An 18,079-nucleotide genomic window follows, 5' to 3' on the forward strand; every position below is an offset into this window, starting at 1 on the left:
TACTGGTATGCAAACATGGTCCTTTCCGGATTTTCAACCTTCTGGCAACATCCTCCCATTTGCCTACACAAAGACACACACGAGTTACACTATACTGTTTATACTGTCGTTTATTCTCCTTACAGATCCTCGTGTTCCGATAAATCCGTATGCCTCAACAGAAAGGGCTTGAAATAAAACGAAGCCCCGTTATTTTTGTCTCTTTTATTAGCATGCAAACTCACTTGAAAGGTAGGAGGTGGCGATAGTAGGTGGGGGGGGGGGGAGGGGGAGGGGATAACCCTGTCAAAATTGACTTCGCAAAAATAATTCTTTGACAAATTGTTTCCTTCCGCTCGAATTATGCATGTACATTGAGATGAGTTCAAAGGTATAAGTCATCGGGGCTCGTGTTCAGAAATGTCCGATTTATTTTGGAGCTTGTCATAAAAAAGAAGAGCTGTTCTTTTTTATATTTTGTTTAGCATTTATGCAGTTTGAATTAAAGCAGGCTTTTAAAATAGATTATGTCTGCTCTTGGGTAAGATGTAACCTGTTTGATAAAACATTAAATGCTTGATACAGACTCAACCACAAAAACAATAACCACAAAATATCTAACTCCATGCGTAAATAAGTTTTTTGCTCTTGTTGTTGTTTTTTTAATCATCAAGCCTAACGTCAACAAACATGGATAGAAGCATATTCGTATGAGCACAATTAAACGGTTTGGAGTTGAATTACCAGGTGCAAGGTTGACGACTTTTCATTACAGTGATCAATTCAACGACAACAAAAACTGTGATATAGCGACTGAATAAGGACATTGCTCGTTCGTGCATTTTTTTGACAATCATCATGAAAATATATATAATCTCAAAAATGGTTACAGAAGATTTACACAATCGCAGATGCGAAATTGAGTAAACCAAATTCATTACAGCAAACATATTTTCCCCGTTACCAACTTGGTTACCGAACTTTCCTGAGGCTTCAACAAGCAGATCTTGCGAGTTTTAGACATTTTGTCTCCTTTTTAATCTATACTCGTATCGTCTTCGTCCGTTTCCAGACAGCAAATAAGATGAGAAAAGACCATCAATATCATTTTTCCCCGGGGTTAGTGAATTTGAAGAGAATGTGGTTCTTTATTGGACTGAAAATGTTCAAAGAACGCCGTTCAATAATGCAGATTCAAATAATATGAAGAGGGTATACAATGGTATATCTCTTTGGAATAACCGTATTTGTTATTGGAGTGTGTATGTGTGTGTGTATATATGCGTGTGTGTGTGCGTGCGTGTGCGCGCGTGTGTGAATGTGTGTGTGACAGACATACATGCTGACACACGGAGTATATAGTGATTATATTTCTCTTCATTTACGACCTTTGATATGGAAATATTCCATCAATAGTCTGGCATTCAAAGATAGTACAGATAGTTTGATATCAATACGGAAAATATGTGGGAATTTAAAGCTCCATATGTTTTAATCCAACTGAGATCGTGGCGACATATGCTATAATTAGATGAGATGATGACGTCATCACCTCACAAACCTCTCACTGACGTACCCACAAATCTTGACAAATGTTGACTGTTTGAAATTGACGACAACGAAAAACATTTAAGCTTCTCATCAATTTAGTTCATTGCAGTCTTGAACAGTGGTGAAAATTAAGATGGACAATCATCGAGTATGGATATATAAATGTATAAGTATATATATAATATATTTTACAATATATTCACGTACAAAACATGCAGTTTGACAGTATATAGTGAAACGAATGACATTATCCATATCTCTTTGGGTGTGTGCTTGTGACCATTATCATCATTTCATGAAACGTCTGAAACTTTTAAATTCCTTCATTTTCTTGTGGTTTATCTTAAGTTCACTTTTTTTTTGTAACACATCTATCATTCTGCTTATTTGATTTAACTTAATTTTATTAGAGTGAATTAAGTTTTCCCGTTTTCCCCGAAGACCAATTCCTATTAGACTCCATAAAGGATCCACCAGGTTGCTGTACTCATTAGGTTAAACATGGCGATGACATTGCACTCCAAGCACAAAAATGTATAAGGGGGGAGGGGCGTAGGAAGAGGGGGAGGAGGAGAAGAGGTAGAAAGGGGTGGGGCATGGATGGATGATGACGCAGTGGCGAACATGCAACAATGACCGCAATCTTCACACGAGGAGATAAAATTGGCTTTGACGTGTTAGGAAGCTCCGCAGGGGTGCAGAATTATACAACGTATAGCACTCCAGGGGTGTGTTCCCCGGATGTGATTTATAGGGACGGAGCGACCGGAGGGGGCAGGGGGAGAAAAGGTACGACGATCAGAAGGAAATAGGCTATAATGGGATGGTAATCGGAAATGAGGCACGACCAGATGCTACTTTTTAGCTCAATTCCATCACATCTGATCTGCAATCACCGTTAGCAAGCCGCTACCGACGGCTATACTATCATATCTACACACGGATGGATACCATGTACGACAGATACAGTAATGACCGGTGATTTTAAATCATTACGTGAATATGTTTCACTGCCTCTTTCTTGCCGATGTTTCAAGAAAATATACATATATTTTTTTTTTTTTTGTACAGAGACATTATAATAAGAATTTCGACGGTTTCAAAATTAATAGACGTAAGTGATGATTTCTTTTTTTCTTGAAATCAACCCAATTTACTTGATATTATTTATCATATTTCTAAAAATAGAACAATATTACCTGTAACAATGTATGAGTATACTCTCTAAAAAAAATCGAGTGAAAATTTTCACTCTAAAAAGAGTGAATACAAAAAAGAGTGAATTTCGAGTGAAATTGGAGTGAATTTTGAGTGAAAATGCTCATTTTCACTCATTTTGGAGTGACGTCAGGGATCACTCCAAAATCTTCGAGTGATCCCTGACGTCACTCCAAAATGAGTGAAAATGAGCATTTTCACTCAAAATTCACTCCAATTTCACTCGAAATTCACTCTTTTTTGTATTCACTCTTTTTAGAGTGAAAATTTTCACTCGATTTTTTTTAGAGAGTAGAATCATGGTGTTTGGTAGATTTAAAAGAAAAGATAACCAAGTCTTACTTTTGTAATATTGTGTAGATACATAATTATGTATCAAGTCGTAATAAGGCGACCGAAAGCAACATAGATATCATGAATCAAAGGTTAAGGCGCTCATGTTTTTGCGGCATTCTTCTATCGTGACATTACTATTACTTATTACTGCCAATAAATATTTTACAACTGTATTATGTGCACACAATACATGTGTGTGTGTGTACTGCATGATAGCGCATAACTCACAACATCAACAAAGCTATAGCCTTCTCTGGCACCAAAACGTAGAGTGAGGCATGGGGCCCCTGATCGAAATAGAAACATCGCACGTGTCCCTTCTCATTGAATTGTCGAAATAAATAACATTAGTTGACTCCTTCCTGGTCTGCGTTAAGGTTTGAAATGGGACATGCCCACTTTCGAAGAGCTCAAAGCACACACCACATCACAAGACTTAACTAAGAGTATAAACGAAAGGCAGGGGGAGGAAAAAATGCCTTGCTGACCTTATGATATCGCAAAGATGGGAAGCTGATCTCCATTTTTCATAAAATAATATTACGCAACATCGCCCACGGATTTTCTTCGACTCCTACCCGGAAAAAAAATGAGAGGATAAGTAAAGTGTAACATTTTATATCTACTGTATATGAGAAGCCAAAAGAAAGACTCAGTTTCATGGCTACAGAACTTTGGATCATGCACATTAAATGAGTTGAGAGTGAAACGATAAGCAGATACGTGGACTGAAATCTAAATTGGTCAGATTACGAAAATGGCATCACGGCACGAGTTTGCAATAACGTCACAATGAGTTGGTCGCGCCTGCTGTATGTGAAGGTATGATTGAACCTGATCAAAGTTAACCGAAGCCTAAAGGAAAATCTAAAGACATTCCCTTCTTGACAGTCCCTTCCCTGCGGTTAGCCGACAGACACGCAAAATATACACGATTCTTAACTTAATCTTAAGCATCATCTCTCTCAGCAACAGCAGCACTCATCTGCAGGAGCGAGGCGACTGTTGGCAAATGTTCGCTGTCATGTCACAGCCCCGCAAACTTGTTTTCCGACACATTTGAACCTCCTGTCATTTCAAGTACAGGGTTAATCGTTACAGCGGGTGTGCCAAAAGACAAATGCAGACGTATTGGAGTCGTCGTTATGTTTCTTTTAACACAACAGTGAACAAGGCACAATAGCACATAAAACGGGTAGGTGGCATAACGTTTTCTAGACACGTATGTTCGTGCAGTGGGATCGTGCGTCGTTTGCGTGTTTTCGTTTCGGCGTGAAGATGAGTGGGGGAGGGGCGACTTTTATTTAGTTGGATTTAGAGGTCATTCAGCGAACATCGATTTCGCATCGTCAGACAAATCATTTTCCTGGAACTGTGGGAAGAAAGTTTGTTCTGAAACTGATTGATTTTGATTGCGACAAAATGGGACTTCGAGATCGCGCATGTCGGCATGTAATATTGTTAGGCGAGAATCCCGAAACTTGAAGGGGAGTTGTCGTTGATGAGTCATTAAAAATGACTTTTTGCACGTATCGTTGTTTTAGAATGCACATTACATTTTTTTCGCCTCCCAGTATACGAAATAGGATAGTCATCGAAAGTATTGGTCAAAAGGGGAAATTCAGCCCTAGTCTCACAATATTTTCCTGCGCCTCAATATCTTGAAATACAAAATAGGTAGGCCCTAATCCTATAATAACAAGAACGAACACGTTCATTTTTGTTGTTGTTGTTGTTGTTGCTTGTAACAGTATTGAGCTTATACAATATGAATATCGCCTTCAATGAAATAACGTACAAAAGCACTGTGGTATAGTGGATAAAGCACTCGACTCCTAAACATGAAGTCTGTGGTTCGAGCCCTAACTGTTATGATGTTACTACAATCGTTTCCTGTTGACACGATGTTTTACCCATGATACCACCTGTCTACCTCGTACATGAATGTTTGACTAATAGCAATGGCACCCCCACCCCCCCCCCCTAACGAACAGCGCTATAACGAAAATGACCCCTGCCTTTTTCATTGTGATTATCAGAAGTATTCAAAATTTTCGGTTTCGATTTGCTTATATTGAGTTTATCTTATTTTCAGAGATCAGCTGTGTCTCAGGTGTTATACGAAGAACTGTACCATTAAAGAACAATAACAGTAGAGGAAAAAAGTCCCAACTTTGGCAGGGTAACAATCATGCAGGAATAAGATCACCCCTCCAGTCCAACCAGTGCTGTTTATCTCTCCTCGATACCCCAGGATTCTCCAAGGATTACACCTGGATAACGGATGTCTGGCGTGTCTCGGGCGGGCTCCAACCGAATGTGAATTGGGAAATCACTTCATCCCGTGCAGGATAAATGACCCGAGTTTCCTAGAGAAAACAGCCCATCCCTTGAGGTGAATTGGTGGATTCCACCCCCTCCCCTCATCGCCACCCCTTTCGGCTTCCTCCCCTCCCATATTGTTCGGTACATTAACCAAACCAGTCGCCATCGCGATGCATCTTCTCTGCGTTGTCATGGTTACAAGTCAATAAAGATCATAAATGCAGTCTAGTCGAAATTGGGCACTGTCTCGAGTTAGCTCTCCGTTGCGACCATTCCATATCTTTCTTTTCTCCCCCCCCCCCTTTCTCTCTCAGTTCAGAATGTCACTGACATTCTTTTTAATATTTGGAAGAATAGCTCTCTACTTTGTCTCTGTTATTCTGAGTTGTTCTTTGGAGATATTGATCGCCATTATTCATATATTGTATAATGAACAACATGCTCATCTTAAAGCCTGTCGCTTTATACCGTTGTCTTGCCCTGCTTCAGCACAATGTTTGATAAAGAGGTCGTCTGGAGATTGATTTACCCGCCTAATGAGCCCAGCGCCCATTTGCCCACCCGTGGACACATCATGACGTCACAAACCGGGGATAATCGTACACATTCATGTGTCGCCACAGCCCTCGCTCGCAATCCGAGATGATCTATTTGGCAGAAGGAGGATGGGATTTCGGCTCAGCTTCTATCTTGTCTATTCCAGAATAGAGGGTAGTTGAAAATAGGTGAAATGCAGTCGGTCGGAATCACGTACTGATAATCAATCACCACAGGGCAATTATAGTCACCCCGACGACTCGGGGGTGTGAACCCGCGTGGGCATACCCTGAAATCATAGAAATGGGAAACACACGCATGATTTCTTCTTCATCAAAGTGAGCTATCTTCCCTTGCCATAAAGACCCATCTTTGACGAATTTATTATGAAATTCCCTAAAAGAAAGGTAAACTTCCCCCTCATTTTCAAAAAAATGGAGGTTTGAAATTTAAATTGAAACTGTAAACTAGTAACTAACTTACTGGGTATTTTGGTCACATTTATTTTGATATGTAATTTTTGTGTATTCATTTTGTTATACTGCATCTTTTTCCTTTATTACGCGTATGTGATCCTGTAATTCTGTAATTCACTTGATATTTGTTCTTTGCTGTAAATGCCATTTATTTTTGACCAACAAATACTAAATTATAAAAAAAGACCAATCTGAGCTCGTAGAAACACTTTCGTAGTAGGTGCCATACAAATATTTCATATCACTATACTATCATTATTACTTTAACTGATGCCTACCGTGCGTTCACAAAAATTAGAGCAGCCAACTCTAGGAGACATGATGGCATGTCGTTTTCACATGAAAACCATCTTTGTGGTTTATATCTCCTACATGCCACATGATAAAGCTCACTTGTTTAACTTTATTTATCAGTGCATTAAACAGGGACAGAGAGCGGTCTTTCGTGTACCATAATTATATTGTTGGCCTGTCGGTTTTCAGCAGTAGGTCAACTGGCGGTCTCTAACTTGGTAGACATTAGTTACGTTCAGACGGTGATCCTTAATCGAGGATAAGCTAACTTCGAAGATAAGCTCGTACTTAAGTATGGAACGCCAAGTGTCGTATAGTCTTTTTCGTCGACGAAATTGCCATTCTGTTCACGAAGTTGTATTTCGTTGACGAAATTCTCATTTTGTGACGAAATGACCGATTTCGTGATGAAAGAGACCATGCGACCCGTTTTGCTTGAGATAGGGGATTCAGATTATTTTTCTTTTGCGAGATAATTATAGAAACCACTTATGAAAATTTAAGAGCATACAGTTCTAAGAGGAATTCAGTGTTTATTTGATGAAAATTGAGTTTGAAATGACCGAGATATATCTCAACCATTCCTTAACCAATTTTCATCAAATAAACTTTGAATTCCTGTTAAAATTGTTTGTTCTTTGATATTTCATAAAAGATTTCTCATTATCTCACAAAAAGTTGGAATATTGAAACCTGAAGCCCAATCTCAACCAAAACTACACCATTCCTTTAACTTCAAGCTTATCCTCGAAGTTAAGGATCAACGTCTGAACGTAAGTACGTTGTATTATGAAATGAAAGCTGTATATCAAAAGGAATGCTCAGCCTAACCACAACATTCTTGCACGATAAACGTATCAATCGACGCAATATTAGTTTCCAATATGCTTCCGGGAAAGAGGGGGGGGGGGGGTGGCGGGGGTAGATATAAAATCCGATGTGTTTGTCAAGGGTTCCGGTGGCACAGAATGACGTATGTGGGGACAAATTGAATCACTGCTGTCAGATTGTCAAAATCAAATCTTATCAGAATACGTCACAACAGTGGCAGAAACAAGAAGCGAAACCAACACCTACTCGCAGAGGACGTTCGGTCAATATTTTCAAACGTAGAGGACCTAACAAAATATCTTGACAGATTGTATATTGAAGTATGACAGTAATTGAATGAATGAAGCAAAAACATTAAAAGAAACAAAAAGGATCGACATGTTTTAAACTAACAAGTTTTCAATTACATTTATAGCGTCCACTATAACAGTATTTTCACATGAAAGGTTCATCGACAGTTGATTTCGTCATTGTGATGATTATTTCAAGGTTAATTAAACTAATGCAATAAATACTGGATATTTCTTTTTTTATGTCATATTATAATCACAATATTCTACTAGAAAAATCGGAATTCGAAGGTCATTGAATGAATTGTTGAACATTTCCCCTTTTCAAGGCGATCGCAGCAGAAACAACATGCGCCGAAAATGTTTCAACACTCACAGAGATTATGCACCGCTATTTAAATTTTTTGTTCCATTGACATTCTTATGGAATGCACAAACATAGGCTTATTAGGTGGTTCTTTAATAATGCACAAACACGATAAGTAGTTCTACTTAATAATACATAAATGTGTGCGCATTAATAACGCGTTAATAACATAGTGAAAGCCCAAATTAATTGCCGAGTCGTCAGAGACGGGACGATGGCACACGGATAGTCTCCCTCACACCTCTTGTCTCCCTATTATAGCCCAGTCACCAGGGAAGAATCCATATTTGATACCAGCTCCGTCTCCGCATCGTCTTCCTTTGTCAATGTATTTTCTCTCCCTCTTTTAATCGCGCTTTTTCTCTCTCTCTTTCTATATACATCTCTATCTTCTTTATCGTCCATTTTCTCTGTTTCTGTCATACTTTCAGCTTTGCTCACAAAGTTTCAATTTCACTTTCAGTTTGATTTTTGTTTCCGCATGTTTTTTTTAATAAATAGAATTATACATGATTCATGCACACGTTCAGTGTAGTTTTAACAAAATGTACATAATAGATTTACAGTATAATCACGACAACAAATATGATAAAATCAAAGAAATCAGCAATTCTCTTCCAGTTAGAGAGAGAGAGAGAGAGAGAGAGAGAGACAGAGAGAGAGAGAGAGAAAAAAAAGAGTCTGTTATTTCAAGCTGGTGCTTGATAATGATGGCAGCCTCAGAAAAAAAAAAGATAGACACAAAAAGAAACACAGATATAAAGGCACTTTGCTTTGCAATGAAACATGAACTGTACTAACTTAATGAATTCAACAACAAGAGAAACATCGTCACAAAATAAGCAAAAAAACACAAAAACAAAAACAAAAAAAAAAAAAAAAAAAACACGCGCGCGAGACAAAGACACACATACATTTATTTCGGTTTTTTCTTCTTCTAAAAGTGAGTGCCAAAACTGCAGAATCCCACCCCACCCCGAAAAAAAGTAAACCATATCATACACCTGAACCATATCATTACCAGACATAGACATTTACGAAACATTTATAGAAATTCATCACGAAGGACACAAGAATGAAAAAAAATATCTTTGTCTGTACTAGAGTAATGTCACTGTTGCCATGACAACCACCAAGAAGAGGTCTTTGGATGAGGAAAGGGGGGTGGTAGATGGTACTAAGTAGTTGGAAGGGGTGATGTTCCCGCGACTTTGAATGGCCTACCCTCCTTTCTTTGTCTCAAATCTTGATCTCCCATCTTTTTATGCGACCGCAAGAAAATCACCTCGGCAGCTTCGACCACAGGCAAATGCCGATTTACAAGAAAATGGTAACCTCAAACGACATAAGATGCAATCTTTACATGCATTCTAGCTTGTTTTTATTACTGTCTCTCTCGCTATGATGTATGAATAAAACGCTTTTCTCCATAATAGTCAATATCTATTCCTCAATCCTTTCCATAGAAAAAAATAAAGGTCTACCCCCCATTAGCAAAATATCTGATTTTTTTTTTTGGGGGGGGGGGGGTGGAATGGTGATGGGATCTAGAATATTTGTTTATTTGACTTGTGTATGTTTGTTTGTGTGTGTGTGTGTGTGTGTGTGTGTGTGTGTGTGTGTGTGTGTGTATTTAGAATGTCATTATTTGATAATGAACCATGGATCTTTTAAAATTTGTATCAAACTGTCAAGCATTAACAAGAAAAAAAGCCTTTCCCAACCATTTGGTGCGAAGAACGCAATGAAGAAAGACGTGAAGGAAGAAACCAGGAAAATCATTTACAAAGACTCGGTGTAAATAAACCACACTAAAGATCATTGAAAGGGTTCATGTTTTCATGTTGGGCGACAAGATAGTAATTGCTTGTTTGATTGTTGTTGTTGTTGTTGTTGGTTTTTTTTTTCCGTTTCATTTCCATCTGAGAAGATATTCAGCTGCAATAGCTGGTCTTCCATGCAGGGTCCAGTTGGATATAGAGGCGGGACCACTTCACCGCGTTATAAACACCCTGCTCTTTGCGATGAATAAATGAAGCGGGATCTTTTGTGAAGGGCGGGCTTTCAAAAAAGAAAAAAACAAAACAAAACAAGGTCGTTACCTGCAACCTTCTTCGTCCAAATTTTTGAACGAATTTTCCAGAAAGTTACGGCGAGACTACATTCTGAGGTATACGGTTTACCTGTACATTCACAGTTTCAATCATTGGCAACCGGATACGTGGTAACCTCATAAGTTTCCTCAGTTGCACTATCAGTCACATTCTATCTATCACATTCTATGTTATTCTTTGAAAAAGGACGAAAAACACAAAGTTAGGCCAACAGCTGTAGAAGTTTATACGGTAATACTTTGCCCGTCATTGCTTATAACCCACTGAATCTACATTGAATTATTTTACGTAGACCTTGTATATACTAACACAGAGTATGACTTTCCGTTTTTGTTTGTTTGTTTGTTTGTTTTTTTTTTTTTTGGTTCAGATTTGCTAGACTCGCGTTGAGCCGTTTGTTCGTTTTCATTCTGCAGAATGGTGAGCTGTTTTCATTATTTCTTTGATCTTTCTAGCAATGCATATAAACAGCTTCGATTGGTTTCCCGTAACTGTGAGTTTTGTGGTATACATTTCAAACAATAAAGTGCTTGGATTTGAATAAATTCTTTCTTTTTTTTTAATTCAGAAATTAGCAAGTATAAGTCCCTAAGGGTTTGACTTGTCACAGACTATAAGTTCACTTTCAGCCAGTTTCATCTGTCCGTTGATCATGATTTGACAATGATTTCATGCCTCTGACTTCCTTTCAGTGGCACTTCTATAAGTGGTACTTCTATAAGGCCTGTGATATACATGATGTAGGCCGATGACATCACAGCCACTAATATTATGTTCTCCCTATCATGGATACAATTTATCGACGCTAAGAAACCATCCACTGCCCATTTAGTATGCCACATGGTCATCGATCAATCCTTTCTGTGAAAATTTCAATTCTGGGCATTGTTGCATAACAATTAGATATAAGTCAGAAAATCAAATATAAGTCAGGTATCAGCCAATAAGAAGTGAGTATTCAGAGACTTATGTTCGATATCAACTTTTATACAACAGGGCCCTGTTTGATAAGCGTCCAAAAAGAACTTTTTTGATGTTGTGTAGTATGGGGCCTAAATAGCCAATTTCCCGGCCCGCACTGACATAAGAATTTAATTAATCTTTCGGATTCATTCGAATGCGCGTGTTTTGTCGTGGTTGTTGCTCTCCATCGTTTGTTTTCCGCAAGGTTGTCGATTACAACTTGTAATCACGATCAAGGCGTGTAATGTGATGACGAGTGCATGAGATGATTCGAATGTGATAAGATAGCTTCTGGTCAGTGATGAATTAGCTCATGAGAAAAATGGTGTTCATTTAAACGCTGTAATTTTTCTATATTCCAGTTGAATGATGGCATAAATCAAACTTTTTATCAAATCACTCAAAAACAATCTCTTTGCCATAAACGATACTCTCAAGTTGCATATTCAGTTCCGTCGGTATTGCTATCACAAACCTTGCATTCCATAGCAGACATTGATTTGCTTAGCACATTAACTGTCAAAGGGTCGATATATTGTACACTCGGCAACTGAATGTTACTGATTGTATGAAGAGAAGTACTTTGGCAATATATTTAAATATATCTTTATTCAATTATTAATTTATTCCCTTACTTATTCCTTTAACTTGGAAAACGCTCTACAGAAACAGAAACAATTCTCCTAACACAAGTCATGAGTGATCTGATATGGACATTTTTACTCATGATTCGGAATGTATATTAACGTTATACGTGATATTCATATGACCAGCTATAGGGTGAAACAAACGTTGCAGACATAGATTATGACTGTGAGCTACCCTTTTAACACTAACTTATTCAACTTTATACAAAATTCGCAAATCAAGAAGAGGAAGTCCGGAGGGGAAATATCAACTTACCCTCCAATGCATACTGGCTAATTTCTCGTCTACATCCTACATCACAAAGTGGACGTACGATGCTCCGTTTAAGTATATCACTTGTACTCAAAGAGTTCCATGTTTTCCAAGAACTCTACAGTAGGAGCACTGGTCCCTTTATATAGCTGTGGTGTTACATTGTTGGCAAGGTCGAGGTCGAATGTTCCGAAATCCCGCCGACTTGAGCAGAGAGGTGCACGAGGAGCCAGGAGCTCGTCAGCGAAAGTGTTCAAGCCCGCGGACACTGCGTGCTAATGCGATTGTCCGACATTCGAACACGCAGGAGTTCGTCCCGTTGACCTCGTACACACTCTCATCGATTGTGATTGTGGGAGCGCAGCACCACCCGGGATAACATTCGTGCTCTGGGCTCGGGTACATTCGGTCACATGGTTTCTCGTCCACGAACCTTCCCTCCAGAGAAAAACAAACAGCGAGCTCAACCTACGGTGCGCTGCACGAGATCATTTTCCCGTCTGCTCTTCGTCATTCGTTTTTGTTTGAACATATTTTGTTTGTAGGAGCTTGTTTCTCCGTCTCTCTGTGGCACCCCATTGTCTATTCGGAGTTTATCCCGCAGAATAATTAGACTTTATGAATTTTCTCTTTCTGTTATCATAGGGCAAAAATAGAAAGCAACATGAACGAGAGAATAATGAGAGCGTGTGTGTGTATGTGTGTATGTGTGTATGTGTGTATGTGTGTGTGTGTGTGTGTGTGCGCGCATATGTGTATGTGTGTGTTAAGGGAGAGAGATGGCTTTTCATCATAGTTCACCGTGCTTTTCTGCCTTGGGATATGGACGATAGAAGCCTGGCGCTTGCAGAGAGTCGGCAAAATCAATTTGTGTCTTGCCGAGTTCGTCGGATCGCTGTAGTTTTCTGTTCGGCAGGCAATGGCCAATTTTCTCTCGCCAGGGAGCCCGGAATCCTCTCCCCCTCCATTGTGGTAGACTCCTTTACTTTTAACCTGTCTGGAAGCCAGGGGAAACATCAATGAAGATAGGCACTTTGATATTCTGCTCGCTTATACGTCAGTCAGAAACGGTCCACATCCAATTCTATCTATATATCCTAGAGAAATTTTACTGTGATGTCAGATTCACCGTGTATTGATTACAATGGTCATATGTATGAGTCCCATGTCTTGAAAATTTGTTTGCTTGCCCTTTCCAAGAGCCATCACTCTATACCTTTTCGGGATATAATTTCATTTTGTATATTAATGTTCGCAGACGCGGGTAGATGGATGAAATATCCTGGCACGAAGCGGTCATGCAACTTATAATGGTATCGAATCTGTTTATCTCAGGCCTATCCCTATAGGTGCCAGAGGAGGAAAAATATGTGAATGTATAAGTATATATATATATATATATATATATATATATATATATATATATACATACATATACATATATATATATATATATATATATATATATATATACATATATATACATATATATATATATATATATGTATATATATATATCAACACTTGAGAAAGTATCAACACTTGAGAAAGGGCGGCGAGACGCTCGAAAATTTGTGTGAAGAAATAAACCGTTGGTGAATACAGCATGAACTTTGTTGCAGCTTTGTTACTTATCTTTTTATCTTGCCAACACGTGGACTACCTTATCAACATATATATATATATATATATATATATATATATATATATATATATATATATATATTAACATAAATATTATGTGCATGATGGTACAGGACTTTTTATCTTCTGGTACGTTAGCTTGAACATGTAAACCATATTGTGTGTGTGTGTGTCTGATCGGGTGCACATCAAGACTTCGACACCCACTAAGCAAACAAGGCCCACGAGACCGACACATTAAGCCCCGTGATGAATTGATGTCGAACTCATTGGTCTTTTTTTACCTAGTCGAACGCGTGGGCCTTTTTTGCTTAATGTCGAACTCGTGGGCCTCGTTTGCCTAGTGTGGAACTCGTGGACCTTGTTTGTTTAGTGTCGAACTCATGGGCTGTGTGACTCGTGGGTTTTATGACTCATGGACCTTTTTTATGTCGAACCCGTGGGCCGTATGACTCATGGGTGTTGGTCTCGTGGGATGACCCCTTGTGGTCTTGTACAACCTTAAAGGAATAACTTTTTTTTTTGGTAAAATGACAGTCGTCAAAATCAACTAAGAATAAATGAAGCATGAAATGACTTTGAAAATAGAGAAGTGCTTGATTTTCATGTGCATTTTCATTGTTATGTATGCTGTAATAATTATCATCATCATATTCGTTATTTTCGTCGACACCTCACCTGGCATATCTCCCCAAAAATCTGCAATTTTTTTTGTGTTAAGACCATACCATCGGATAACAGAAAAATACAATAATTCAGTCACATTTTGATCCTCTAATTGCGTGTAGCATGATGGTAGGATCCAGGTTTGACACGTATAACACAAAATCCACACCATTCAAATCAAGGCATTATTCGTCGTTCTTAAATGTTGGTAGTAGATATATACAAGTATAGAAGAAAGATATCTAAAAATATAGATAATTGATTACTAAACTATCAAGATGAAAAAGGATCTGTTTATATTGTGCTCTAAATCAATGCACCACATTGAACCCTAATCTCTTCGTCATGTAATAAATCTTAAAGTAAGCAGTTGTCATTCACAGAATAGTACATGCGTTTTAGAAATGAGGCGTCTCGAATACAATTATGACATGAACAACAGTACGATTATATTCATCCGCTTTATAACTATTCAGTGATCTTCCTGGAAATGTTTGATTTGAGAAAACTTCTAAAAAATTATTATGTCAAATTTCGAATGAAAATACCCAATACTGTTTAAATTTTTTGACTTTTTTTGTGTCATCTGTTTATGTGTTGAACTTTTATGAGCCATGCTGTGTCCTCTCTACTTTTTATGCTATTTTTTTAATCATCGCAAATGTATTTACTTTTGTACTTTGATAAATACACAGTTATACTTTGATTTTCATATTTTGTTGTATTAATTTATAACTAATATTATAAAATTATGTACGATTTTAAATTCCCTATGACTCTCTATATGCTTCGAACGAAACTCTGTTGTTGTTGTTGTTTTCCAAAAATGATCGACAATGTTGATCACCACTAGCCATAAAAAAGATAGGGTTTCAAACCATCGAGAAAACATATATTTCAACTTTTTGAGACATCATTCTCTTGGATTTCTATCCCATATCTGGCTGTCTGGTCTCCTTTTTCTTCTCTTTATACTGTCTAGTCTCCCCACCATACGTCCTCCTTTTCCTTTACCTCTCTCTCTCTCTCTCTCTCTCTCTCTCTCCCTCTCCTAACTCTATATCTATCTTATACTAGATACTAGATTCATTAATATATTAATCAATCAATGAATAAACAAGCAAATGAATGAATGAATGAATAAATAAATAAATACGTAAATAAATATATCGATAAATACCCTATTCATGTGCATCCATCTTTATGTTTAATTCTATATGTCGTGTGTCCGCTTTCCTGCAATTTTTTTCAGTCATACGATAATACAATACCTCTATCGTCAATGCCTTCACCCCGCCCCATCTGTTTATCACTCTGTCTGTCTGTCTGTCTGTATGCATGCATGTATGCATGTGTTTCTATAGACAAGACTGGAATTTCACCTCCTATGACAGACATGGTTTGTTCAGCCTATACAAGCGACATGTACGTTCTCCTCGCACGAACATGGGATCATTTTACGCCGGCCTCCACATGGTCCGAATTAGGCTGGCAAAACCGTCAGACGTGATAGCATTCGGACCTAACACATAACATCATATGCGCCGTGCGTGCTCCGCATCACTAGTGAGGTGGTCCATGAAAAAATAACATTTTAAAGCCAGTGGTCCCAAACAATTTTGTAAATTATGATAGAGTTTGATCAAGGAGGTTCTAGGCGAGCTCGCCTAGTACCTCCTTGATTAGATCTAAAAATGCCAAACAACAAATATTTCAATGACAATGTAAATAATGGTAATGATAATTTTTATCATGACGATGATACTGACAATAATATCAAGTGTAAAGCTTGAGGATATATTGTGAGCTGAAAATCAATGACAGGACATCAAGAGAAACGGATGGAAAACACCTACCAAACGCTGACACAACACAATAGTAATTAATAGGCTCTAGATTTTGATCTTGCTGCAACAATCGGATCAAAGGACTAAAAACTGTGATATCTCAAACATGAAAAAAAATTGAAGAGGAGAGTCAAGGCAACGAGAAGGAAAGAGAAAGGGCAACACGTTAGTGCAGTCAGCTAGGCAAAGAAGGCAATGTGTAAACAAACAATAAATACAAAATAAAATAAAATAAAATCGTAGAAACGACAAAACGTCTGAATGTTCTGCGAAAGAAACGAGAGAGGGAGAGCTGGAAGCTGGCAATCATAGACGGTGACAGTTTATTTTGTTTGCATCGGAAAGCTGAACTACATCTGGTTGACTGCAAACAAAAATCGACCAATGTAGTGGGACATGCACAGCTAAAATATCTTGTCGTCTGTACGTTGGTGTTTTTAAAGGGGCGTGGTCCCCAAAAAGAATGTTTTAGACACATGTCATGTTTTTTATGAAATGAACGCAAAGATGATTAAGAGAAAAATCAGATAACCACTCTATTATACCGAATGAATGATGACCGAACGAACGAACGAACGAACGAACGAACAAATGAATGAATGAGTGAGTGCATTAATGAACGAACGAATGAATGGATGGATGAATTATAAAGAATAGGTAAGCAATTAACATGAATGAGTGAGTGACTTTACCAATCGATCGATCAATCCATCTATCCATCCATAATTGAATCAACTGATTCATCGAAATTACCGCGTAATCAGCACAACTCATCTATATAAGTCTTCTATGATACCATGACGTTAGTTACATTATTTTGCCTTTTCCTTTTGTTAAAGGCAATGAAACACAAAAAATGTGTGGTGTTATATAAGGAACTGACTTTTTGTTCATTTACGAAGAACAGATCAGGACATGATTATACCCTTGACACTATTTATAGTGAATACTGGCATTAATTGACATTTCACGTATACACAGTCAAATTTCAGCAAATCGCAAGTAGTTTTCCTCATATTCCTTGGACATCATCACAAAGCTATATGCCACTATTTTATTTCATCTCTTTCATTCTCACGACCAATCGTTGGTGAACAAACACAGACACACATCACAAACATATGACAAATGCATATGAATATGAACATAAAGACTGGCGTGTGTTTGCTTGTTTGTTGTTATCTTTCATTGTAAGATTCGCTTTAATTTCGTTTCGGGAACAATATACTTGCATTTGAGATCTTCGACCATTATTCCCATTTTCCTTCTTCCTTCTGTATAAAAATTTCGCTAATCTTCATTCCCCTCAAATATTTTGGGACAAGACATAACATAAACGATTCAATCTTGTATAAAATAGCCAAAAACAGGTCTGAAGATACATTTCTCGGGAGAAACATGAAAATTAGTGACATTTTGTGTACAAAGCAAATGGAGGGCTGCTCAAGACCTATGCCACGCAGAGTTGCTTATTCGCCTTATCTCTGCAAGTTTTAACAATTCATAACTTTTGTGTGTGTGTGTGTGTGTGTGTGTGCGTGCGTTTGCTTTTTTCCCCTCAAATTTCACAGATTCTGTTTTCAAAGAAGCGTAGTATGGGGATGGAAATTCTCTTTAAGTGAATGGGATCAGAGTTCAAGATCAGATTAAAAACCATTTTCTTTTTTCATTGTAACATATCAGTCGCTCTCGACTAGAGATGAATATGTCACAAAGGGAATATATAGTTCTTTTTGTTTCA

At 37.9% G+C, this 18,079-nt stretch overlaps 1 protein-coding gene across 1 annotated transcript in view; it reads right to left on the reverse strand.

Moving 5' to 3' along the window:
* The window catches only part of LOC139716977 (alpha-N-acetyl-neuraminyl-2,3-beta-galactosyl-1,3-N-acetyl-galactosaminide alpha-2,6-sialyltransferase-like), a 35,474-nt gene extending 23,008 nt beyond the window's left edge, over positions 1-12,466 (reverse strand). The window contains exon 1 of the mRNA XM_071628497.1: positions 12,185-12,466. Within this exon, the coding sequence (XP_071484598.1) occupies positions 12,185-12,196 (12 nt within the window). The 5' untranslated portion in view covers positions 12,197-12,466. The remainder of the gene's footprint in view (positions 1-12,184) is intronic.
* Positions 12,467-18,079: the final 5,613 nt, after the last annotated feature.

Source organism: Diadema antillarum, unplaced genomic scaffold, assembly GCF_040938485.1.
Source record: "Diadema antillarum isolate AM-2024a unplaced genomic scaffold, OU_Dant_1.0 scf00000071, whole genome shotgun sequence".
Lineage (NCBI taxonomy): Eukaryota > Metazoa > Echinodermata > Echinoidea > Diadematoida > Diadematidae > Diadema > Diadema antillarum.